The sequence below is a fragment of the Bombina bombina genome, chromosome 2 (genome assembly GCF_027579735.1).
Source record: "Bombina bombina isolate aBomBom1 chromosome 2, aBomBom1.pri, whole genome shotgun sequence".
Taxonomy (NCBI): Eukaryota; Metazoa; Chordata; class Amphibia; order Anura; family Bombinatoridae; genus Bombina; species Bombina bombina.
Window position 1 is genome coordinate 741215041 of NC_069500.1, and position 27907 is coordinate 741242947.

Sequence of the window (27907 nt, forward strand, 5' to 3'; positions counted from 1 at the left end):
TGTGAGTCTAAATAGTTTCTTTGTTCAGCTTCCAACTGCGGCAAGGACAATGCTGCCAGATACTGGTCTATCAGGAGCATTCTATCCGAGTTGTCTCTGTGAGACGCTACTGGGTCTGCTGACTGTCTTATGTTATATAATGTATGGTAGTAAGAGTGAAAGGAATTAGCTATTTGTTTGCTACCTTTAATCACCGAGCCGTCCGGGTTTTGTAATAAGTGTATGTGTGTTTTTAATTGTCTTCTACGCACTGCCCTGGCCAATAGCTTCCCCGGCTTGTTTCCACCTTCATAGTATTGCTGTTTTGTGTGCAAAATTTTGCGATGATAGGCATCGGTTAAGAGTGTTTTTAAGTCCCTTCTAGCATTGTCTAGGGCCTGTTTTGTTTTATTGTCAGATAGGTCTTCTTTGTGTTTTCCCTCTAGCTGTGTTATGGTATGAAGTATTTCTGTCTGTTTTATTCTATGTAATTTAGTAAGACGAGCTTTATGCTTCAATAAATCTCCCCGTATGACACATTTATGTGCCTCCCATACAGTTGCAATTGAAGTGTGCGTTGGATTATTATGTGATAGATAGTCTTCTAGAGTCTTTTGAATGTCAAGTTTAATAATAGGGTCATTTAATAGATAATCATCCAAGCGCCATATATAGGTCGTGGGAGGGAGATCAGGCCACTGAACCTGACACGTCACCGGGGCATGGTCCGACCAAGTTATGTGGCCGATTGAACAATCAGTAACCATATCTAATCCACTGGAGTCTGTGTAAAAATAATCTATACGGGAATACTTATTGTGTGGAGGAGAGTAATATGTATAATCTTTATGGGTTGGGTGCAGTGTGCGCCATATATCATGGAGCTGGAGGTTGAAAAGTGTGTTTTTGACAGATTTCAGTACTTTAGGAGGGGTACTAGCTGTACCATTGGAAGTATCCAGTAGAGTATCCATTGTTAGGTTAAAGTCCCCTGACAAGAAAACCGGACCTCTCACATGATCCAGCAGTAGTTTTGATATTTTAGACATGAAAACATGTTGATCAGTATTTGGGCTATACAAAGTGGCCAATGTTATTGGGTGCTCGTATAGAGAGCCCGTTATGATCAAATATCTCCCTTCTGGGTCTCTTTCTGTGTGTGAGATTTTCAGAGGCACTGAGTGGTGGATTAAAATACCAACGCCTCCTTTCTTAGATTGACCCGAGGCAAATAGGGCGGTGGGATAATGCTTATTAAACCACTTTGGTTCTTTTCCTTTACGAAAGTGCGTTTCCTGAAGAAACAACACATGACTATACAGACTTTTCAGGGACCTAAAGGCTATGGATCTTTTGCCTGGGTTGTTTAGACCTTTGGCATTGATTGTAGTTAATGTTAAGCCGTGTGAGCCAAATTTGCTCTGTCTCCTGTTCATCCTGGTAAGCAGGGAGAAGAGGAAAGAAAAAAAAAAAAAAAAAAAAAAGAAAAGAAAAGAAAAAGGAACTAAGTAATTAGGGAAGACAAGTAGATAAAAAGGAGAAGAGATAAGAGGAGTAAGAGGTCAAAAAAAAAGAAAAGAGGTTTTTAGACCTGATGTATACTCTCGGGCCAAGTAGTATACAATTTAGAACAAAAGTAAACTTTCAAATTCGAGATATACAACAACTTAGAAAATATAATAAATTATTGATGAAAGTTTTTTCAATCAGGGTAGTAACCCTCAAGCCTGTACTAAAAAAAAAAAAGTGTAAACTTTGGACTCCAATCAATAGCAATATACATTAACTGGGGAGTTCAGTTTGATTATCGTCTCTTAGTTTCTGATAGCTGTAAGAATTTTGTGAGGTATATGATAGTAGAAATAGAGTTAGGGGAAAAAGCGAAGAGAAGAAGGGGGGGAAAGTTTTGCGAAGGTAGGAGTGGGGTGGAATTGAAGAAACTAAGTTAAGGCGGTCGATAAGAGGGAGAAGACGGGTTAAGGGGGAAGGAAAGGGAGGTAGAGGAGTAGAAAGGGAAAAAGGAAGCCAAAATACAGGTATGAGAGGGATTGTGCGTGAAATTGAATAAGTTCTGATTGGATAAGTAGGGCACTAACCCCTGCATGTGAGTCTGCAAAGATCTCAGTTTTATGACCAGCTAGAGTCTAAAACATTTGTTGGCACTTTATAACTTGAACGTAGATTAGAATGTTTCATTGTACATTTTAGTTTCATGCATCATAAAAAAAAAAGAAAAAAAAAGAAAAAAGGAAATGAGTACATCGGTTAGATTGAACAATGTATATAATAACAATTTAAACCTCAAAAAACTAAAGCCAACTTCGTAAGTTTTCAGTTTAGGTTATCGTGCTGGCTGCGGGTAATTAAGAGAGCGAGTGCCCTTGATTTTTACCCCTCCTGGACTTAATGCACTACCAGAGGGTCAGGTGACCCAACCCTGCGAACACACCCTCCCGTCCATCATTTTTTGAGAACATAAAGATAAACATTGCAATTAACAAATGACAATCACAATAATACATCTTACGCCCCATTCATAACCAGAAAGGATACGGCTCAAAAAGTTCCAGTTAGAGAGTCAATCTTGAAAAAAGGAATGATAAGGGTAACCTATTAGCCAGCCAAACACTATCCCTCTGCTGTAATGTTCACTTGAGTGGAGAGGCCTATTCTGGGGATGAACTCCGTTGTGGCGAGTCCACGTCAATGGAAAGCCCAGAAAGGAAGGCTCGCTCATCTGAGCCTGGATGGAATGTGAAGGATTTGTTCTGGTATGAAGCCACCAGGGAAACTGGGAAACCCCATCGATATTGGATTTTATGTGCACGTAGTTTGGTTGTAATGTGGCCCAATTCCCTTCTCTTCTGGAGGGTTGTTGGTGATAAATCAGAAAAAAATTGCAATTCTTCGCCTGCATGATGTACTGGATGTTTAAGGCGTGCATGTTTAAGGCGTGTACGTCTTCCTTATCTCTATAATTTAGAAAACGTACAATAATATCCCTAGGAGGGGCCTTAGGTGGGGGTCTGGCCCGCAGGGCGCGATGTGCGCGCTCCAGAATTATCTCTGGTGAAGATGGTGAGTCCTTAAAGGATCGAAATAAACTTTGAAGATAGCCATTTATAGCAGGAGGGTGGATAGTCTCTGAAATTCCTCTAAAGCGCAAGTTATTGCGACGACCTCTATTGTCTAGGTCTTCAATTTTATCAACAAGTTGTTGAATTGCCTCTGAGTTATGCTGAACCTCAGTGCCCAATGAAGCAACTGACGCTGTTTGCTCTTGTTGTTTGACCTCCACCTGAGTCACTCTGGTGTCCAAAGCTGAGATATCCCTCCTTAGTTCCTTAAAAAGATTTCGCATCTCTTGCACCGCCTCCTTAATGTCATCCTTTGAAGATAAGTTTTTAAGGTCATCCTTTGTGATTATGTTTTGCATTTGGATATCCATACCTTGTTGGTGCGTGCTATTAGCGCGGGGGACTTCCTCCGTAATGTTATCAGGTGGGGGTGTAGTAGGTGTATCCACTTGCTTAAGAAATCTATTTAAAGCACCAACTGAATTATTTTTTTCTACTTTATGCTGCTTCTTGCAAGGCATCCCTCAATTTCTCCTTCCTTTATTTGAATCTAGATTTATTGGGCTTTGCCTTATATTATGTGCATCCTTCTTTTGACAGTTTAATATATGATTTAGTATTTAGTGATGAGGATGTGATTATTCAGTGTAGTCACCCTGACTGTAATTAAATATACTTAGCCAGGGGGTTTCACTCCTTTTATCCTTTAGTGTGACTCCTATACTTATGTTATTTGTGTCAGTGTTCCTGCAGCAGCTTAATTTTTCAGTTGCAGTTCCCTGATGTCTGGTGCAGATCAGGTCTGTAGATTCTCCAATACCAGCCTGATTTACAAGCTTAGTGTGAAAGTTCAGTCAACCTGAAAGATGTGTTACCCAATATAGACAAATTGTGAATTTTATTAGTGGCCAACTCACATATTTATAGTTTCACTCCCTCCTTTCTTTTTGTCAGAGAGCCAGGATTAAACGTTATACCTATTGATGAATAACTGCTATATATTCCTATTAGGGTTATGGTTCTGTCGGCATTTGTCCGGCTCAGGAGTATGTGTCAAACACAGCTTTGTGTGTGCCCTTAGCTGAAGCAGTGCTGCCCCTGTGAGCTCCGGAATGGTGCGTTGCGCACTTAGGCCTTGTTACTCCGCTGTGTGGTGGTATGAACTGTGTGCGGCTGGCTTACCCTTATTGATGTCGGGTAGTGTCCATATCCTGAGTCGCAGCCGCGTTTGTGCTGTGGGTATCTTGTGTCTCCTGTGTGTCAGCACTCCAAGGGCAGTGGGCTGTGTTGTCGGCCCTGCGGTCGCAGGCTTTCTGTCTCAGCGCTTATGTTAATGGCGCTGCTGGAGCAGTTGATAAGTGCTGGGGTCAAACGGCGGTAATGCGGTCTTTACTTTATCCATTTATGGGTCATTGGTGGGTTGATTAGGCTTCAGAACTCCCACTAGTATTAAAATATATTAATAAAGGGAGTATTTATATACTTATATTGTGCATTGTACGGCTTGAGGGTTGAGGAGCTCTCCTACAACGCAGCCATCTCCCAGCGTGGCTTGGCTCCGCCCCCAGGTTAGGATTTATTTTACAGGTAAATTGGTAATTATTTTAACTAGGTAGCTATTAAATAGTTATTAACTATTTAATAGCTATTGTACCTAGTTAAAATAAATACCAAGTTACCTGTAAAATAAATATAAACTCTAAAATAGCTACAATGTAATTATTAATTATATTGTAGCTATCTTAGGGTTTATTTTATAGGTAAGTATTTAGTTTTAAATAGGAATATTTAATTAATAATATTAATATTAATTAGATTTATTTTAATAAGAATTTAGTTAGGGGTGTTAGAGTTAGATAGGGTTATTATACTTAATATATATATATAATATAATAACGATATTAACTATATTAACCCTAATAGAATTAGGGTTAATATATATAATATAATAACTATATTAACTATATTAACCCTAATATAATTAGGGTTAATATAGTTAATATAGGTGGCGGCGGTATAGTGGGATTAGATTAGGGGGTAATGTATTTAATATAGGTGGCGGCTGTGTAGGGGGATTAGATTATGGGGTAATGTATTTAATATACAGGGAGTGCAGAATTATTAGGCAAATGAGTATTTTGACCACATCATCCTCTTTATGCATGTTGTCTTACTCCAAGCTGTATAGGCTCGAAAGCCTACTACCAATTAAGCATATTAGGTGATGTGCATCTCTGTAATGAGAAGGGGTGTGGTCTAATGACATCAACACCCTATATCAGGTGTGCATAATTATTAGGCAACTTCCTTTCCTTTGGCAAAATAGGTCAAAAGAAGGACTTGACAGGCTCAGAAAAGTAAAAAATAGTGAGATATATTGCAGAGGGATGCAGCACTCTTAAAATTGCAAAGCTTCTGAAGCGTGATCATCGAACAATCAAGCGTTTCACTCAAAATAGTCAACAGGGTCGCAAGAAGCGTGTGGAAAAACCAAGGCGCAAAATAACTGCCCATGAACTGAGAAAAGTCAAGCGTGCAGCTGCCAAGATGCCACTTGCCACCAGTTTGGCCATATTTCAGAGCTGCAACATCACTGGAGTGCCCAAAAGCACAAGGTGTGCAATACTGAGAGACATGGCCAAGGTAAGAAAGGCTGAAAGACGACCACCACTGAACAAGACACACAAGCTGAAACGTCAAGACTGGGCCAAGAAATATCTCAAGACTGATTTTTCTAAGGTTTTATGGACTGATGAAATGAGAGTGAGTCTTAATGGGCCAGATGGATGGGCCCATGGCTGGATTGGTAAAGGTCAGAGAGCTCCAGTCCGACTCAGACGCCAGCAAGGTGGAGGTGGAGTACTGGTTTGGGCTGGTATCATCAAAGATGAGCTTGTGGGGCCTTTTCGGGTTGAGGATGGAGTCAAGCTCAACTCCCAGTCCTACTGCCAGTTTCTGGAAGACACCTTCTTCAAGCAGTGGTACAGGAAGAAGTCTGCATCCTTCAAGAAAAACATGATTTTCATGCAGGACAATGCTCCATCACACGCGTCCAAGTACACCACAGCGTGGCTGGCAAGAAAGGGTATAAAAGAAGAAAATCTAATGACATGGCCTCCTTGTTCATCTGATCTGAACCCCATTGAGAACCTGTGGTCCATCATCAAATGTGAGATTTACAAGGAGGGAAAACAGTACACCTCTCTGAATAGTGTCTGGGAGGCTGTGGTTGCTGCTGCACGCAATGTTGATGGTGAACAGATCAAAACACCGACAGAATCCATGGATGGCAGGCTTTTGAGTGTCCTTGCAAAGAAAGGTGGCTATATTGGTCACTGATTTGTTTTTGTTTTGTTTTTGAATGTCAGAAATGTATATTTGTGAATGTTGAGATGTTATATTGGTTTCACTGGTAAAAATAAATAATTGAAATGGGTATATATTTGTTTTTTGTTAAGTTGCCTAATAATTATGCACAGTAATAGTCACCTGCACACACAGATATCCCCCTAAAATAGCTATAACTAAAAACAAACTAAAAACTACTTCCAAAACTATTCAGCTTTGATATTAATGAGTTTTTTGGGTTCATTGAGAACATGGTTGTTGTTCAATAATAAAATTAATCCTCAAAAATACAACTTGCCTAATATTTCTGCACTCCCTGTAGGTGGCGGCGGTGTTGGGGGATTAGATTAGGGGGTAATACATTTATTATAGGTGGCAGCGGTGTAGGGGGATTTAGTTTAGATGCAAAAGAGCTGATTACTTTGTGACAAAGCCCCGCAAAAAGCCCTTTTAAGGGCTGGTAAAAGAGCTGATTACTTTAGGGCAATGGCCTGCAAAAAGCCCTTTTAAGGGCTGGCAATAGAGCTGTTTACTTTGGGGTAATGCCACGCAAAAAGCCCTTTTCAGGGCTATTTGTAGGCTTAGACTTAGGTTTAGTGGTAGGGATAGTTTAGTATTTTAGGGGTTAAATAATTTAATATAGGTGGCGGCGGTATAGGAGGATTAGATTAGGGGTTAATAATTTAATATAGGTGGCGGCGGTATAGGGGGATTAGATTAGGGGTTAATAATTTTAATATAGCTGGCGGCGGGGTAGGAGCTCACATTAGGGGGTAGTTAATGTAGGTGGCGGCGGGGTAAGGGGCTCACATTAGGGGGTAGTTAATGTAGGTGGCGGTGGTGTAAGGGGCTCACATTAGGGGGTAGTTAATGTAGATGGCGGCGGTGTAGGGGCTCACATTAGGGGGTTATGCATTTAATGTAGGTGGCGGCGGGGTCCGGGAGCGGCGGTTTAGGGGTTAAATACTTTATTAGGGATTGTGGCGGGGGATCGCGGTTGACAGGTAGATAGACATTGCGCATGCGTTAGGTGTTAGGTTTTATTTAGCAGCTAGTTTAGGGAGTTACGGGGCTCCAATAGACAGCGTAAGGCTTACTACGCCTGCAATTTGTGGCGAGGTGAAAATGGAGTAGAATTTCTCCATTTTCGCCACGTAAGTCCTTACGCTGTATATTGGATACCAAACTGCGCTGGTTTGGTATACCTGTCTATGGGCCAAAAAACTACGGCCGAAGGCAGAAATATACGAGCGTAACTTCTATGTTACGCCGTATATGTGATACCAAACCAGCGCAAAATTTGGCGTCGCCGGCTTTTGCTGGCGACGCTGCATATCGGATCGAGGCCTTGGAAAGCGGAGCCTCGCTGGGGAGTCAATTTCATTTGGCGGCTTCTGTTCGCCTTCTTAGTCAGATAATTGCAGTTGCTAGTGTGTTTCCTGGTCACTGGTGGGTAAGTCTACCTCAGCAGAGCTGAGGTATAGCGGTGCCTTCTTATTTTTCAGAGAGCTTATTTTCAATTATGATTTTAAATTTAGACATCCCTATCATGTAGCCAGAACAAATTAAAAGCTGGTTTGTGTTCTATCTAGAGGATAAAACAATTTGGTGTTAACATTTTAAAGAGTTTTTATTTATCTGATAAAATCTAATCAATTACTTTTGGGAATCTTTATTAAAGAGATGGAATCTAATGAAGATATTTCTCTTGTAAGATGTATCGAGTCCACGGATTCATCCTTACTTGTGGAATATTCTCCTCCCCTACAGGAAGTGGCAAAGAGAGCACCCACAGCAGAGCTGTCTATATAGCTCCCCCCTTAGCCCCACCCCCCAGTCATTATCTTTGCCTACTCTAAGTAACTAGGAAGTGCAGAGCGAGTGTGGTGACAAAAATGTTAGTTTTTTTATTTCTCAAGCAAAAGTTTGTTATTTTAAATGGTGCCGGTGTGTACTATTTACTCTCTGGCAGAAAAGAGATGAAGATTTCTGCAAGGAGGATTATGATCTTAGCACTTTGTAACTAAGATCCACTGCTGTTCTCACAAGGGCTGAAGAGTACAGGAAAACTTCAGTTGGGGGAACGGTTTGCATGCTAAGCTGCATATGAGGTATGTTCAGTCTAATTTTTTTCTATACAGACTGTGTTTATTCTAGAAAAGGCTGGCAATATCCCCATGAGTGAAGGGTAAGTTGTATTCAGACACTTGGATAGGAATTTCAGCTTGCTTGAAGGGCTCATTTGTTACTGGTGACACTGTTAGGAAAAAACGTTTTTGTTTGTTCAGTAAATTATGCATTTATAACGTTTTTTGAAGGGACTAAAGGGGTCATTGTGGCTTGTGTTAGGGTTTTTTAACCCACATTGTTAATTAAGAGACACTCAGGTGTTTTTCTAATAGGCCTCAAAACATTGAGTGAGGTGGGAGTGACCTATTTTCGCGCCTCAGTTGCGCAGTTTCTTTTCCTTAAAGACATCCAACTGCTTCTCTATAGGTTCCTGCTGTAAAGGAGGTTTTTTTTCCCCACAAATCGTTCTGAAGGGCAGGTAGGCGCCGCAGCAGAGCTGTGGCAAGGTGCTGGAAGTCTTTTTTTTACCGGTTTTGAGGTTTTTTTCAATCCGGTTTTGCCATTAAGGGGTTAATTGTTTATTTGCATAGCAGTGCAAAGTTACTAAGGCTATAAGATACTACTGTAAAAATTACGTTAAGTTTACTGCTTTTTTACACTGTTTTGCAGAACTTGTGCAGTTTTTTTTTTCTCTTAAAGGCATAGTACCGTTTTATTTCTAAGTGTTATTTACTTTGATTATAGTGTTTTTCAAGCTTGCTTGTTACATTACTAGCCTGTTTAACATGTCTGACATCAAGGAAAATCCTTGTTCAATATGTTTGGAAGCCATTGTGGAACCCCCTCTTAGAATGTGTCCCAATTGTACTGATATGTCTATAAATTATAAAGAACATATATTAGCACTTAAAGATAGGGCAATAGATGATTCTCAGTCTGGAGTAAATGAGGGTTCGCCATCTAGCTCTCTCCAAGTGTCACAACCAGTAACGCCCGCACAAGTGACGCCAAGTACCTCTATTGCGTCACATTCATTTACTTTACAAGACATGGCCACAGTTATGAATACAACCCTCACTGAGGTTTTATCCAAACTGCCTGGTTTACAAGGAAAGCGGGACAGCTCTGGGTTAAGGAAAAATGCTGAGCCGTCTCACGCTTTAGTAGCCCTATCTGATATGCCCTCACAATGCTCTGAAGGGGTGAGGGATTTGTTATCTGAGGGAGAAATTTCTGATTCAGGAAAGACGCTTCCTCAGACAGATTCTGATATGACGGCCTTTAAATTTAAGCTTGAACACCTCCGCTTATTGCTTAGGGAGGTATTAGCAACTCTAGATGATTGTGACCCTATAGTGGTCCCAGAGAAATTGTGTAAAATGGATAGATACTTAGAGGTTCCTGTTTACACTGATGTTTTTCCAGTCCCTAAGAGGATTGTGAATATTATTGCTAAGGAGTGGGATAGACCAGGTATTCCGTTCACTCCCCCTCCTGTTTTTAAGAAAATGTTTCCCATATCTGAAACCATAAAGGACTCATGGCAGACAGTTCCTAAGATGGAGGGAGCTATTTCTACTCTGTCTAAGCGTAAAACTATACCTATTGAGGACAGTTGTGCTTTCAAAGATCCTATGGATAAAAAATTAGAGGGTCTCCTGAAGAAAATTTTTGTTCATCAAGGTTTTTCTCTCCAACCTATTGCATGCATTGTTCCTGTAACAACTGCAGCTGCTTTCTGGTTTGAGGCTCTAGAAGAGGCTCTTCAAATGGAGACTCCATTAGAGGAAATTATGGACAGACTTAAGGCCCTTAAGTTGGCTAATTCTTTTATTACAGATACCGCTTTTCAACTGGCTAAATTAGCGGCAAAGAATTCAGGTTTTGCCATTTTAGCACGCAGAGCGTTATGGCTTAAGTCCTGGTCTCCTGATGTGTCATCTAAATCTAAACTTTTGTACATTCCTTTCAAGGGTAAGACCCTATTCGGGCCTGAACTGAAAGAGATTATTTCAGACATCACTGGAGGGAAAGGTCATGCCCTCCCTCAGGATAGATCAAATAAGATGAGGACCAAACAAAATAATTTTTCGTTCCTTTCGGAACTTTAAGAGTGGTCCCGCTTCAGCTTCCTCTGCTACAAAGCAAGAGGGGAATTTTGCCCAATCCAAGTCAGTCTGGAGACCTAACCAGGCTTGGAAGAAGGGTAAACAGGCCAAGAAGCCTGCAGCTGCTTCTAAGACAGCATGAAGGGGTAGCCCCCGATCCGGGACCGGATCTAGAAGGGGGCAGACTCTCTCCCTTCGCTCAGGCTTGGAGACAGAGATGTTCAGGATCCCTGGGCTTTAGAAATTGTGTTCCAGGGATATCTTCTGGAATTCAAGGGCTCCCTTCCAAGGGGGAGATTTCAAATTTCTCGATTGTCTGTAAACCAGACAAAGAGAGAGGCGTTCTTACGCTGTGTAGAAGACCTACATACCATGGGAGTGATCCGCCCAGTCCCAAAAGAGGAACAGGGGCTAGGGTTTTATTCAAACCTGTTTGTGGTTCCCAAGAAAGAGGGAACTTTCAGACCAATCTTGGATCTCAAAATTCTAAACAAGTTCCTCAAAGTTCCATCATTCAAGATGGAGACTATTCGGACTATTCTACCTCTGATCCAGGAGGGTCAATATATGACTACCGTGGACTTAAAGGATGAATATCTACACATTCCTATTCACAGAGATCATCATCAATTCCTCAGTTTCACCTTTCTAAACAGGCATTACCAGTTTGTGGCCCTTACCTTTGGGTTGGCCACGGCTCCCAGAATTTTCACAAAAGTGCTAGGGTCCCTTCTGGCGGTTCTACAACCACGGGGCATAGCAGTGGCACCTTATCTAGATGAAATCTTAATTCAGGCATCGACTTTCCAGCTAGCCAAGTCTCACACGGACATCGTGTTGGCTTTTCTGAGATCTCACGGGTGGAAGGTGAACATAAAAAAGAGTTCTCTCTTCCCTCTTACAAGAGTTTCCTTCCTAGGGACTCTGATAGACTCGATAGAAATGAAAATATTTCTGACGGAGGTCAGAAAGTTAAAACTCTTAACCACTTGCCGAGCTCTTCATTCCATTCCTCGGCCATCAGTGGCTCAGTGTATGGAGGTAATCGGACTCATGGTAGCAGCAATGGACATAGTTCCTTTTGCCCGCCTACACCTCAGACCACTGCAGCTATGCATGCTCAAACAGTGGAATGGGGATTATGCAGATTTATCTCCTCAACTGCATCTGGACCAGGAGACCAGAGATTCTCTTCTCTGGTGGTTGTCTCAGGACCACCTGTCTCAGGGAATGTGTTTCCACAGGCCAGAGTGGCTCATTGTAACGACAGATGCCAGCCTGCTAGGCTGGGGTGCAGTCTGGAATTCCCTGAAAGCACAGGGCTTATGGTCTCGGGAGGAAGCTCTCCTTCCGATAAACATTCTAGAACTGAGAGCGATATTCAATGCACTTCAGGTGTGGCCTCAGCTTGCTGCGGCCAAATTCATCAGGTTTCAGTCGGACAACATCACAACTGTAGCTTATATCAATCATCAAGGATGATGGAGGTAACCAAAATAATCCGATGGGCAGAGGATCACTCTTGCCATCTCTCAGCAATCCACATCCCAGGAGTGGAGAATTGGGAGGCGGATTTTCTAAGTCGTCAGACTTTTCATCCGGGGGAGTGGGAACTCCATCCGGAGGTATTTGCCCAGCTGATTAAGCTATGGGGCACACCAGAATTGGATCTGATGGCATCTCGTCAGAATGCCAAACTTCCTTGCTATGGGTCCAGGTCCCGGGATCCCAAGGCGGTACTGATAGATGCTCTAGCAGTGCCTTGGTCCTTCAATCTGGCCTATGTATTTCCACCGTTTCCTCTCCTTCCACGTCTGGTTGCCAGAATCAAGCAGGAGAGAGCTTTGGTGATTCTGATAGCACCTGCGTGGCCACGCAGGACTTGGTATGCAGACCTAGTGGACATGTCCTCGGTTCCACCGTGGACTCTGCCAATGAGGCGGGACCTTCTAATCCAAGGTCCGTTCACGCATTCAAACCTAATTTCTCTGTGTCTGACTGCTTGGAGATTGAATGCCTGATTCTATCAAAGTGTGGTTTCTCTGAGTCGGTCATTGATACCCTGATTCAGGATAGAAAGTCTGTCACCAGAAAGATCTATCATAAGATTTGGGGCAAATATCTTTATTGGTGTGAATCCAAAGGTTACTCATGGAGTAAGATTAGGATTCCTAGAATATTGTCTTTTCTCCAAGAAGGTTTGGAGAAGGGACTATCAACTAGTTCCCTTAAGGGACAAATATCTGCTTTGTCTATTTTACTACACAAACGTCTGGCAGATGTTCCAGACGTTCAAGCATTTAGTCAGGCTCTGGTCAGAATCAAGCCTGTATTTAAACCTGTTGCTCCGCCATGGAGCCTAAACTTAGTTCTTAAAACACACACAGAGAAAAACAATGGCGCTAACACTCTTTGGAAATATTAATAATGTTTCTTAACTGACTCACTTTACTTGTTAAAATTAACTAAAATAACACATTAAACATACTTCATAAACCAAATAAACATACAAAACTGGTATGTGTAAGAATTGGTAAAAGACCCTAAAAGGCTATTAAAACTTCAAAAACCTATATAAAAGCAGCTATGTCAATATCTATATTTAATCCTTTTGGCTGCAAACTTTTAAGTTTTTGAATCCAAAAAGTCTCCTGCTTCCTAAGACTTATCAATCTATTGCTACAGCTACTTGGTATCCAATCTATAGCCTGTATTTAAGAGACCTTGAGTCCCCCCCATGAAACTCTGCAAAATGTAGGGGTACACTGTGTTTATCACTTTTTTCTTTTATGTTGTATAAATGTTCTGAAAACCTACGTCTGATTTTCCTTTTTGTACGCCCTATGTAGATTTTATCACAGCCACAAGACAGGAGATATACCACATACATGGTATCACAAGTACATCTACTTTTGATGTCAAAAGATCTCAGACCCTCACTATCTTTAAATTTAGTTTCCTTGTTAATATGTTTACACATACTACAAACCTTCTGAAGTTTTAATAGCCTTTTAGAGTCTTTTACCAATTCTTACATTTTTGATTTTTAATATACTTATCGATTTATTCTCCTATTCGTGTAAATATTATGAAATTTTTCCTCCATCTCTCCTCATATCTTAACCATATTTTAACCATATTTTAAACATATTGTGGGATATATGGTATCTGATATTCCCTCTTATTCTCCTATTCGTGTAAATATTATGAATTTCTTCCTCCATTTCTCCTCATATTCATGTAAATATTATGAGATTCTTCCTCCATTTCCCCTCATATTTTTATATTTTAAACAGATTGTGGGATATATATTATTTGATATTCTCTACGGTTATGAATATATAGGAATTTGTATTGCTCTTACTTCTGTTTTTCTTGAAAAAAGTATGTGAGATGTGTTAAATGTATTTAGAATGTAAATTCATATACTTGAATTAAGTTGTTTATCTGCATGAAGAAATAATGAGATTAAGTTTAAGTTTATATGGTATAGCACACTAATTATTTTAAATGGTAACGATTTATATATGTATTTATATTCTTAATGTAACATGCATTACGGATTAATTATCTAGTCACCTTATGAAATATGTACAGTTATTAGTTACTTGATGCATATTTATATAACAATATGCATTTTAATCATTTAGGTTTTTTCAGTTTGTGGTTTAGGGATTGGGTTTTTAGGACCCTGTGGCATCATTTGACAATTTAACATAAAGGTGAACAACCAATAGAAAGACAATGGAGGGTTTTTATTAAAGCGATTCTGGGAAATCCGGCATTACGATACTTACTATTCTCCTTGAGGAAGTCTGCACGTTAGCAGATGAAACGCGTTGGGGTAATCATAGAGGACTTGTGACCGTTTAGAGGATCCGTAGTCTCAAGTGTTCTAAGAGGAATACGCTTCCCTTGCTTGGACATACAGGGCTTCCGTAGCGTGAGCAGCAAGTCTCTCCCAACTACCAAAGTGGCAGATGTGTGGAACAGACTGTACAATCATAGAAGGGAGAGCGGTTTGGAGCAGCTGAGTATTAGGAATTCTTATGACGGAAGCGGTTTGCTGTTGATTGTTTCTAAGTGCTTTGATTTTTAATAAACATTGTAAGTGTGAATTTTAGAGCGCTGGTGCTACTGTGTGTTTTATTGCACTTGAGTCTTGTTTGCGCTTTTTTCTTTTAGAGTGAAAGTAAACTTAGTTCTTAAAGTTCTTCAAGGGGTTTCGTTTGAACCTATGCATTCCATAGATATTAAGCTTCTATCTTGGAAAGTTTTGTTTTAGTAGCTATTTCTTCGGCTCGAAGAGTTTCTGAGCTATCTGCTTTACAATGTGATTCCATTTACCTGGTTTTCCATGCAGATAAGGTGGTTTTGCGTACTAAACCTGGGTTTCCTCCTAATCCTTCATCAAAGAAGGAACGTCTGTTACACAATCTTGATGTGGTTCGTGCTTTTAAGTTCTACTTACAAGCAACTAAAGATTTCCGTCAAACATCTTCATTGTTTGTTGTTTATTCTGGTAAACGGAGAGGTCAAGGGACTACGGCTACCTCTCTTTCCTTTTGGCTGAAAAGCATCATCCGTTTGACCTATGAGACTGCTGGACAGCAGCCTCCTGAAAGAATTACTGCTCATTCTACTAGAGCTGTGGCTTCCACATGGGCTTTTAAAAATGAGGCTTCTGTTTAACAGATTTGTAAGGCGGCGACTTGGTCTTCGCTACATACTTTTTCCAAATTTTACAAATTCGATACTTTTGCTTCTTCGGAGGCTATTTTTGGGAGAAAGGTTTTACAAGCAGTGGTGCCTTCCATTTAAGGTCCCTGTCTTGTCCCTCCCTTCATCCGTGTCCTAAAGCTTTGGTATTGGTATCCCACAAGTAAGGATGAATCCGTGGACTCGATACATCTTACAAGAGAAAACATAATTTATACTTACCTGATAAATTTCTTTCTCTTGTGATGTATCGAGTCCATGGCCCGCCCTGTTTTTTAAGACAGGCATATATATTTTTATTTTAAAACTTTCAGTCACCACTGCACCCTATAGTTTCTCCTTTTGCTTCCTAGTCTTCGGTCGAATGACTGGGGGTTGGAGCTAAGGGGGGAGCTATATAGACAGCTCTGCTGTGGGTGCTCTCTTTGCCACTTCCTGTAGGGGAGGAGAATATCCCACAAGTAAGGATGAATCCGTGGACTCGATACATCACAAGAGAAATAAATTTATCAGGTAAGTATAAATTATGTTTTCTATGTCGTTTGAAAAATTGCTTATATTGCTTGGAGGTACAAATTATTCCTCCTGTGCAGTTTTGTTCCACATGCTTAAATAAAGCTTTAATGACTAGAAATTAAGATTCCCTTTCAGAGCCACCTGTCTCTCAGGAAAATGTTGTCTGTGCCATGCCTCAGCTTTCTCCTCAAATGTCCCAAGCGTTAGCTATTTCTCAAGCAGTGCCCTGTGGTTCCTCTCAACCTGTTCCTGGGGGAGTTTATTTACCAGGAGATTTTGCTGAGCAAATAACCTCAGCTTCTGCAGCCTTATCTGCCTTCCCTATGGCTGGTAAGAGAAAGAGGAAATCTAAGAACATATCTAAGACCAAAGGCTGCGTTGGTCAGCCTGTCTGTTATCTGAGGAAGATCATTCCTCGGTTCCCTCTGCGGGCGAAATCTCTGATTCTGACTCAGCTGTTGCTAGTACAGTGGATGCAGAGGAGGTCAATTTCAGATTTAAGCTAGAACATCTCTGTTTACTACTGAAGGAGATTCTAGCTACGGTGGAGGACTCTGACCCTACAGTGGCTGAGACTCCTAAAAGGTCTAATAAACTCAACAGAGTTTTTAATGTCAAGCCTATATCTGGGGAAGTATTTCCTATTCCAGATCGCATGTCTGACATTATAGCTCAGGAACGGGAAAAGCGATGGATTCCCCCCTGGAAAAGCGATGGATTCCCCTGTTTTTAAGAAAGTTTCCTGTTGCTTGACTATAGGGTGCTATATCTACTCTATCCAAGAGAACTACTATCCCTATTGAGCATAGCTCCTCCTTCAAGGACCCTATGGATAAAAAAACGGAAGCTTATTTCAGAAAGATGTATATCCATCAGGGGTTACAATGGCAACCATTTGCAAGTATAGCTATGGTTTCGGGGGCAGCCAATTATTGTGGTGACTCCTTGTCCGATCTAATCTCAAGGAGACTACCATAGAGGAGATCCAGGATAGGATCAAGGCTATAAAGCTGGCTAATACTTTTATCTGTGATGCCAGCATGCAAGTTGTTAGGCTGGGAGCCAAGATTTCTAGTTTTGCGGTTCTAGCTCTGCGGCTAAAATCTTGGTCTGCGGATGTTACTTCCAAATCCAAACTTCTGTCTTTACCCTTTAAGGGCAAGACTTTATTTGGTCCTGGTCTGACTGAGATCATTTAGGAAATTACTGGTGGAAATGCATCTTTCCTACTTTAAGATAAAAAGGTTAGACCTAAGGGTTGTAACTTCAAGGGCCAAAAGTCTTCCTCTTCCAAGCCGAAGCAATCCAGGACTTCATGGAGGAATAAGGGGAAGCAAGCCAAGAAACCTTCCTCTGATTCTAAGTCAGCATGTAGGGGCTGCCCCCGATCCAGTCTTGGATCAAGTAGGGGGCAGGCTTTCCTTTTTTTGACAGGCCATGTCCCAGATCCTTGGGCAGTGGAAGTAGTATCCCAGGGATACAGGATAGGGTTCAAGTCTTGTCCCCCAAGGGACAGATTTATCCTGTCAAGGTTATCTGCAAATCCGGTGAAGAGAGGCCTTTCTAAATTGTGTAAAGGACCTATCTTCTCTGGGAGTGATTGTCCCAGTTCCTGTAGCAGAACAGGGTCAAGGATTTTATTCAAATCTTTTTGTGGTTCCCAAAAAGGAGGGAACTTACTGTCCCATATTGGATCTCAAGTGTCTCAACAAGTTTCTCAAGGTTCCATCATTCAAAATGGAGACTATACACTTCATTCTACCCTTGATTCAGGAGGGTCAGTTCATGTCTACCATAGACCTGAAGGACGCGTATCTTCATGTCCGTATTCACAGGGAACCTCACGAATTCCTGTGGTTTGCTTTTTAGATAAACACTTCCAATTTTTTGCTCTTCCCTTCAGCCTTGCCATGACTCCTTGGATCTTTACAAAGGTTCTAGGAGCCCTTTTGGCGGTGGTCAGATAGCGGTAGCGCCATACCTGGATGATATCTTGGTTCAGGTGCCATCTTTTCATTTAGCAAAATCTCATACAGACACTCTGTTGTCTATTCTTCGTACCCACAGATGGAAAGTAAATCTGGAAAAGAGTTTCTTGGTGCCAGACAACAGGGAATGCTTTTTGGGAACGATCATAGATTCTCTGTCCATAAAGATTTTTCTGACAGAGGTCAGAAAATCCAAAATTCTTGCATCAGGTAAGCATAAATTTTGTTTTTACTTTTATGATTTTTCTTTTCAGAAATACTGTATATATTGCTAACATTAAAGTAGATTGTGGTAGTGTCTTGAGAGGCATACCACATTTATTAACAAAATCCTGTTCTGATCAAAATTCAAAGAGGGAGGATAGCAAGTGCAGCTCAGCAACCCACCTAGCTAATGTAATAACAAGGAGAAATAAAAACTTTGGTCCTGATGATTAAAGATTCTCCAGCTTGGAAAGAAATGGTAGTGCAAACTTCACAGGGGCTTAATTCTCTGAATTCTCTAAGGACAAGGGTGGAACCTTGATTTTGCTATACTTCTCTAAGGGGTAATCCCTGCATTTTTGTATGTAAAGGAGAGACAAGCCAAGTGCCGTATAGCACTTCATGAAATGAGTGCTGCTGCATTTACACTTTGTGCTTTGTATTTATATTACTTTAGTCTTGAGATTGGGTTCTTTATGTTGTATTACATTTAAGAGGCTATATAGGAGGCTAAGCACAAGAATACCCAGATTTCTTTAACTAATTGTCTTGGAGTACAACAAAAGAATAGGTAGTATCAATCCCATATGTGCACCTATTAAAAGATGATTAATAGTCTTCTAATAGTTTATTTCATAGTGATCTTTTTGTATTTTTTATACATGGGGCAATGAGGATAATTACCCATGCTGTGTCTGGCCTCAGCTATTTGATTTATTTGGATTATGGTTTGTTCATTACTGTGCTAGTGGGATGCGTCTTTTTCTATTTGTTATTTAGTGGTTAATTGCATCCAGCACTCTCCTCTTGGGAGTGCTTAGGATTGACTCCTTGAGGGATTTTTAGGTACTCCTGTTTTCTACCCTGTTTAGTATCTGGATTCATTTTCAGATTTGTTTTGTTTGAGGAATAATACATATCATTATAAGAGTATTTGGGGAAGAATATTCATTATATTTTACTGACAGTTGCCATCTAATTATATAAACCTTATCTTGGGGTGGTTTTGGCCTGAGTGCTCTGTGGGCCCGCTCCAGGGGTAGGTTAAGATAGTCTGTTGCTTGCAAAATAAATTGAAATAGGACTTGATGGTGTTGTGGTATTTGGTTCAATGCAATTTTTTCTGATATACCTTGAATTCTGATGTTGCTTCTGCATCCTCTATTGTCAATGTCTTCTATGTGGAATTGCATTTGTTGTATCATTGAATCATGCGTTTCTGCAGTACGGTTTTGTATTTCGCTGTCATTGTTGATTTGGTCAATATTTTCTTCTAGGTATGCTAAATCTGAGAGATCCTTTTTTACATCTGCTAGACCCTCTTTTATTAGTTTTCCTACTGTAGTTAGGAAAGAGGTAAAGTCTGCTTTAGTTGGCAAGTTGCCTGTCTGCATTTGTGAGTGGTACACAATCCTGTTGTGAAGATAAACTAGCATCTGTATCTGGGGACTCCATTTCTTGCTCTTGTGGGGCTGGTTGGCCTAGTTCAGGTGTTTCTAAAACTTTAGTTGTTAATGGCCTTTTAGTCATTTTATCCTGCCTTAGCGTCCTCCTCGATGTCATTTGTGTATATAGGTTTTTTTCAGCCAAATATCTGTGTGTGCAGTTCTCTTGTTTATGGCGTAGTCTCAAGTGAAAAGAAGCTATTTTTTTATGGTTCCTATAACAGCTGAACTATGTGTTATAAGCCGGGTTGAGGCAGAATGGGATTGTGGTTATAGCTGAGACAGTTTAATAGTCTGATGTCTGATCACCGTGCTTGTAGTTATATTGTTTAATCAGTGTTATAGAAGCAATGCGGTGTTATGCTGCTGTAAGTAATCCCCTTATGTAGCAATATTCTGCGGTTGTAGCCTACAGCATGATCCGTAGGGAGTTACAGGTACTCTGTACTAAGTGGTACTTACCACTTTGCGGTTATTACTGTATGTTGGCTTATGTTATCTGTTCAGTGACTAACCAGATGATCGCCGCTTGATATGCTGTGCAGTGCTATGCTGGGGCCGGTCCGTGTTTGTGGGCTGTTTAATAGTTCAGTTAAGCCTAGGTCACGTGATTCCGTTGAGGAAGGTTTCTTCGGTCCAGAGCACTAGTGACTCCAATGTTAGCAAGTTTTAGGTGAATGAATTTGCTAAAGAAAATTCATCCAAATTTGTCAACATTAAATATTTGAGCTGATAGTATCTATTTCTACAGAAAAGTACATATTATAGGACTTGCTGCTTACAAAACAACTGGAAAATTATTGTTCTTAAATATTTTGGTGTTATTAAAGAGGAGAGTGTCATTTTACAATCTCCATGTCACTAAATCCATCAAAGGGCTAGATTATTAGAGGAGAGCTATCAATTTCACAGGGTATGTTATCTTTTGCGTACAAAGAATATCGCAAATCTGTTATTACAAGTGGGTAGCTAAAACTTTTTATTGTGCACTATACTGTTAAAGGACATCCCAAGGAACCCTATTAGTGTGCTCATCGCATCCGTATTACAATTGGTGTCTTAAGTGTTGCGCTTGATTGCAATCCAAAATACCGTGGCAAAATTTAGAGCTTTTTAAAACCTAGAGTAAACGATTATTATTAATAGTATAGCACAGGACCACACTATTTGCACGTCCTTGACTTGGCTTATCGCTTGATTGATAGCCATCATAAATTTTACGGTGCTTCCCGTAAAAGTATGAGGGTTTTAGCACACCCACACTATCTGACATGCAGATGTTAGCGCACCCTTCGTTATAACTCGTCAATAAAAATAATTTTGGACTTTTAATATGAGCACAAAACCAGAAGTGCTGCTCAAACAATGTTATCCCACACTAATATTTTTGTGCTCCACTTGTAATCTAGGCCATAATATGGTAACTGGGTGCAAACGCATTGATAGATTTTTACAGATAAAATGGACTACACACTGGAGAACAAAAAAGACAAATCAGGGACCTGATGAATTTATTGTACTTGCACAAATCCTTAAGAAGAAAAGGGGACACAGGTGAAATGAAATATTTTTTAAATAAACTTTCGCTCATTTTTAAAATGCAATTCTTTGAAAACAATTTAAAGTTAACACAACCAGTTTCACGTATCAATCTTTTTTTGTCTTTCTATTGTTCCATGTAACTCACTAGAAGTGCTACTGTTGGCTTCTTATAATTCTTTTCATAACATCGTCTATAATGCTGTATAAACCTCCCTATAAATCATTGCTCTATATAATATAACCCCCTTTATAAGTCTTATTATACCAGCAGGTCCCCTCTATAACTCCATTTGCTCCAATTCCTGTATATAATATACATAACCTATAATATGGTGTATTGCTTAACTATTATTCCTACCTCTTTATGTTTTCAATTGCTCCAAATAATTCATATTTATTACTCTCCATATTGCTGAGTATGCACTAAGATAGTATATCCTATTGCTCTAAATACAGAAAGGGATTAATAAAGTTGTATACAATGGCAGTGCAGAAAGACAAATCATGCTTTATACAGCAAATGTGTGACATATTGCTTATTATTGTATGTTCCACTGAGTGGTGAGGAACTATGGGACTCCTCACAATGGTCAGATCCACAGCCAAAAAAAAGAGCCGTGGGACAATGTCTCTGATGTGGACGTGCTGGTTGAAACCTGCTTGTTTTTGTGGGTAGAGTTATACCACCTTGTGCCTTTGTCATTAACTCTTCAGTGACAGATCTGTCTCAGTTGAAGTGTTAATAAGAATGCAATCTGTTGTGACAAAGGTTTGCCTAATCTGTCCAGAGTTAAACGTTCTAGCTATCATCTATTTCCTGGGTTTTCTGCATTTTTGTGGGAGCAGGATGATTGCAAGTTCACCATCAGCTGGCTCTTCCTCACCAAGGCGGCTCTCAGCTGCTCCTTCATACCCTCAATCTTTACTTCAAGCTCTGTAAGCTCCTCCTCCTCATGACCTTTTAAGCGCCCATTCTCACAGGGGTTCTCTTTGTCCTTTGGGAGCTCCAGATTAAAGTGTACCCTCTTCTCCTGGCGAGCTGGAGTCCGACGCAGGTTGTTCCACACAGAAGGAGCATCTGCTAGATCTTCTTTCTGAAGGTTGCAGCTGCAAGCAGGGCAGAAGTATGTTTTAGTAAGGGACGTTGACATTAATAAAATGAAACAATTTGTGTTCTTACAATATCCTAAGTTTTGTTGATGCAAAAATTGATGAAAATGAGTAAAATATGCAAAATTCAGCCTATTCAGGGAGGGATTTGAAGAGATAACTGATCATTCTAGAACAACCAAGTGTCATTGAAACACATAATGTATCCTCTCTGCGATAGTGTAAATAAAGAGTTACCTTCTTGGTGGCTCTTCACCCAGATGGTCTTTTTTCAGGTTTTTGGAAAGACTGTAACCAAGTATTCAAGTGTCCTGTTTGCTTTTGGTATTTAAATATCCACTAAATCATCTATGATTGGTAGTTTTATGCTCATTTATAACCATCACTGATTGGCCTCAGAAGGAGATCTCAGATAAGAACAGTCTTTTCTTTCATGTAATTGGCAAGAGTCCATGAGCTAGTGACATATGGGATATACAATCCTACCAGGAGGGGCAAAGTTTCCCAAACCTCAAAATGCATATAAATACACCCCTCACCACACCCACAATTCAGTTTTACCATCTTTGCCTCCTATGGAGGTGGTGAAGTAAGTTTGTGCTAAGATTTCTATGTTGATATGCGCTTCTCAGCATTGTTGAAGCCTGATTCCTCTCAGAGTACAGCGAATGTCAGAGGGACGTGAAGGGAGTATCACTTATTTGAATACGATGATTTCCCTAGGTTCTCTGTTATCGGTCGTAAAGATTCATCTCCTACCTCCCTTTTCAGATCGAGGATATACTCTCAATTTACCATTACCTCTACTAATAACTGTTTTAGTACTGGTTTGGCTATCTGCTATATGTATATGGGTGTCTTTTGGTAAGTATGTTTTTTATTACTTAAGACACCTCAGCTATGGTTTGGCACTTTATGCATTTATATAAAGTTCTAAATATATGTATTGTACTTATATTTGCTATAAGTCAGGTTCATGTATTTCCTTCAGCAGACTGTCAGTTTCATATTTGGTGATTTTAAACATTTTAAGAAATGTATTTCTTACCTGGGGTTTTAGTCTTTTTTTCAAATTGACTACTTCTTGCTATTGCGGGTATTAGGCCCACGGGTGCGTCAAATGCTAAACTTTATTGCATCATTCTTGGAGCGAAAAAATTTTTGGCGCGGAAAAAGACGTTTATGACGCAACTTCGTCATTTCCGGTGTCATACGTGGTGCAGAGACCTTTCACACGGCAGCGTCATTAGTGACGCGAGTGTGTCATTTCCGGTTATTTTTGGCGCCAAAAAAGTTTACGTTACGTTGTGCGTCATACTTGGCGCCAAATTTTTTTCATTATTTCAATACCCCATTGATGTTTGCCTCTTGCTTTTTTCTCTATCAGAGGCCTATGCTTTTCATTTTTTCCCGTTTCTGAAACTGTCATATAAGGAAATAGATCATTTTGCTTTATATGTTGTTTTTTCTCTTACATTGAGCAAGATGTCCCATTCTGATCCTGCCTCAGAAGTTTCTGCTGGAACATTGCTGCCTGACATCGGTTCTACCAAAGCTAAGTGCATTTGTTGTAAAAGTGTAGAAATTATATCGCCGAATGTCATTTGTAATAGTTGTCATGATAAACTTTTACATGCAGATAGTGTTTCCATCAGTAATAGTACATTGCCAGTTGCAGTTCCTTCAACTTCTAATGTACATGATATACCTGTAAATTTTAAAGAATTTGTTTCTGATTCTATTTTGAAGGCTTTGTCTGCATTTCCACCTTCTAATAAACGTAAAAGGTCTTTTAAAACTTCTCATTTAGCTGATGAAATTTCAAATGACCAGCAACATAATAATTTATCCTCTTCTGATGAGGATCTATATGATTCAGAAGATCCTTCCTCAGACATTGACACTGACAAGTCTACTTATTTATTTAAAATAGAGTATGTGCATTCTTTATTAAAAGAAGTGTTAATTACTTTGGATATTGAGGTAACCAGTCCTATTGACGTTCAGTCTAATAAACGTTTAAATGCTGTTTTTAAACCTCCTGGGGTTTCCCCAGGGGTTTTTCCTATTCCTGAGGCTATTTCTGATATTATTTCTAGGGAATGGAATAAGCCAGGTACTTCTTTTATTCCTTCTTCAAGGTTTAAAACATTGTATCCTTTACCAGCAAAATCTATAGAGTTTGGGGAAAAAATCCCCAAAGTTGATGGGGCTATTTCTACTCTTGCTAAACGTACCACTATTCCTATGGAAGATAGTACTTCCTTTAAGGATCCTTTAGATAGGAAGCTTGAATCCTATCTAAGGAAGGCCTATTTATATTCAGGTCATCTTCTCAGACCTGCTATTTCTTTGGCTGATGTTGCGGCTGCCTCAACTTTTTGGTTGGAGAATTTAGCGCAACGAGAATTGGATCCTGACATATCTAGCATTACTCGCTTACTGCAACATGCTAATCATTTTATTTGTGATGCCATTTTTGATATTATCAAAATTGATGTTAGATCCATGTCTTTAGCTGTATTAGCTAGAAGAGCTTTGTGGCTTAAATCTTGGAATGCTGATATGACATCTAAATCTAGATTACTATCTCTCTTTCTTTCAAAGGTAATAATTTATTTGGTTCTCAGTTGGATTCTATTATTTCAACTATCACTGGAGGAAAAGGAGTTTTTTTTGCCTCAGGATAAAAAAAACTTAAGGGTAAATCTAAGGCTTCTAACCGTTTTCGTTCCTTTAATCAGAATAAGGAATAAAACTCAATCCTCCTCCCAAGGAATCTGCTTCCAGTTGGAAGCCTTCCTCTAATTGGAATAAATCTAAGCCATTTAGGAAACCAAAGTCTGCCCCTAAGTCCACATGAAGGTGCGGCGCTCATTCCAGCTCAGCTGGTAGGGGGCAGATTAAGGTTTTTCAAGGATTTTTGGATAAAATCTGTCCAAAATCATTGGATTCAGAGCATTGTCTCTCAAGGGTATCGAATAGGATTCAAAGTAATACCTCCTGTGAGAAGATTTTTTCTCTAACTCATCCCTGTAAATCCAGTAAAAGCTCAGGCTTTTCTGAAGTGTGTTTCAGACCTGGAGTCTTCAGGGGTAATCATGTCAGTTCCTCCTCAGGAACAAGGTTTGGGGTTTTATTCAAACCTATTCATTGTACCAAAGAAAGAAAATTTGTTCAGACCAGTTCTGGATCTGAAAATTTTGAATCGTTATGTAAGAGTACCAACTTTCAAGATGGTGACTATAAGGACTATTCTGCCTTTTGTTCAGCAAGGACATTATATGTCCACAATAGACTTGCAGGATGCATACCTTCATATTTCGATTCATCCAGAACACTATCAGTTTCTGAGTGAGATTCTCTTTTCTAGACAAGCATTGCCAATTTGATGCTCTTCCATTTGGCCTAGCAACAGCTCCAAGAATCTTTTCAAAGGTTCTGGGTGCCCTACTATCTGTAATCAGAGAACAGGGTATTGCGGTGTTTCCTTTTTTAGACAATATCTTGGTACTAGCTCAGTCTTGACATACTGCAGAATCTCACACGAATCAACTAGTGTTGTTTCTTCGGAAACATGGTTGGAGGATCAATTTACCAAAAAGTTTCTTAATTCATCAGACAAGGGTCACCTTTTAAGGTTTCCAGATAGATTCAGTGTCCATGACTCTGTCTCTAACAGACAAGAGACGTTTAAAATTGGTCGCAGCATGCCGGCACCTTCAGTCTCAGTCATTCCCTTCAGTGGCTATGTGCATGGAAGTTTTAGGTCTCATGACTGCAGCATCGGACGCGATCCCCTTTGCTCGTTTTCACATGAGACCTCTACAGCTTTGCATGCTGAATCAATGGTGCAGGGATTATACAAAGATATCACAATTAACCCCTTAACGACTGAGGACGTGCAGGGTACGTCCTCAGAAAAAAGGCAGTTAATGCCTGAGAACGTACCCTGCACGTCCTCAGTGTGGAAAGCAGCTGGAAGCGATCCTGCTCGCTTCCAGCTGCTTTCCGGTTATTGCAGTGATGCCTCGATATGGAGGCATCCTGCAATAACCTTTTTAAGTAATCCGGTGCAGAGAGAGCCACTCTGTGGCCCTCTCTGCACCGGAGATCGGTTGCTCCCTGTGTTGGTGGGTGGGAGCCGGACCGGGAGGCGGGTGGCGGCCATCGATGGCCCTGTGGATGTGAAGGGGGGCGGGATCGTGGGCGGGGGTGGCTGGGGGCGCGCACGTGCACGGGAGGGTGGGGGCGGGCGCGTGCATGGGGAGGGAGCGGGTGGGAACCGCTACACTGCAGAAAATGTGCAAATAAAAAAGATAAAAAAATTGAAAATTAAAATAATCAGCAAGGTGGTGGGGGTTTGTCTGTGGGGGGTGGGGGGGGGGAAGCTACACTACAGAAAAAAAAAAACAAAGAAAAAAAAAAGCACTTTTTATTGTAAACTGGGTACTGGCAGACAGCTGCCAGTACCCAAGATGGCCCCCAATAAGGCAGAGGGGAGGGTTAGAGAGCGGTTTTGGGGGGGATCAGGGAGGTTGGGGGCTAAGGGGGGGATCCTACACAGTAGCATATGTAAATATGCTAAAAAAAAAATTCATTTTTTTTTTAAAACCCTTTTATTTTAGTACTGGCAGACTTTCTGCCAGTACTTAAGATGGCGGGGACAATTGTGGGGTGGGGGAGGGAAGGGAGCTGTTTGGGAGGGATCAGGGGGTGGGATGTGTCAGATGGGAGGCTGATCTCTACACTAAAGCTAAAATTAACCCTGCAAGCTCACTACAAACTCCCTAATTAACCCTTTCACTGCTAGCCATAATACACGTGTGAGGCGCAACAGGATTTAGTGGCCTTCTAATTACCAGAAAGCAACGCCAAAGTCATATATGTCTGCTATTTCTGAACAAAGGGGATCCCAGACAAGCATTTACAACCATTTGTGCCATAATTGCACAAGCTGTTTGTAAATGATTTCAGTGAGAAACCTAAAATTGTGAAAAATTTTACGTTTTTTTTTTAATTTGATCGCATTTGGCGGTGAAATGGTGGCATGAAATATACCAAAATGTGCCTAGATCAATACTTGGGGTTGTCTACTACACTACACTAAAGCTAAAATTAACCCTACAAGCTCCCTAAAAGCTCCCTAATTAACCCCTTAACTGCTGGGCATGATACACTTGTGGTGCGCAGTGGCATTTAGCGGCCTTCTAATTACCAAAAAGCAACGCCAAAGCCATATATGTGTGCTATTTCTGAACAAAGGGGATCCCAGAGAAGAATTTACAACCATTTATGCCATAATTGCACAAGTTGTTTGTAAATAATTTCAGTGAGAAACCTAAAGTTTGTGAAAAAATTTGTGAAAAAGTGAACAATTTTTTGTATTTGATCGCATTTGGCGGTGAAATGGTGGTATGAAATATACCAAAATTGGCCTAGATCAATACTTTGGGATGTCTACTAAAAAAAATATATAAATGTCAAGGGATATTCAGGTATTCCTGAAAGATATCAGTGTTCTAATGTAACTAGCGCTAATTTTGGAAAAAAATGGTTTGGAAATAGCAAAGTGCTACTTGTATTTATGGCCCTATAACTTGCAAAAAAAGCAAAGAACATGTAAACATTGGGTATTTCTAAACTCAGGACAAAATTTAGAAACTATTTAGCATGGGTGTTTTTTGGTGGTTTTAGATATGTAACAGATTTTGGGGGTCAAAGTTAGAAAAAGTGTGTTTTTTTTCCATTTTTCCTCATATTTTATCATTTTTTTTATAGTAAATTATAAGATATGATGA

At 40.2% G+C, this 27907-nt stretch overlaps 1 protein-coding gene across 1 annotated transcript in view; it reads right to left on the minus strand.

Annotated features, from left to right (window-relative positions):
• Positions 1-21802: 21802 nt before the first annotated feature.
• The window catches only part of GRIN3B (glutamate ionotropic receptor NMDA type subunit 3B), a 229243-nt gene continuing 223138 nt past the window's right edge, over positions 21803-27907 (minus strand). The window contains exon 9 of the mRNA XM_053700030.1: positions 21803-22103. Within this exon, the coding sequence (XP_053556005.1) occupies positions 21803-22103 (301 nt within the window). The remainder of the gene's footprint in view (positions 22104-27907) is intronic.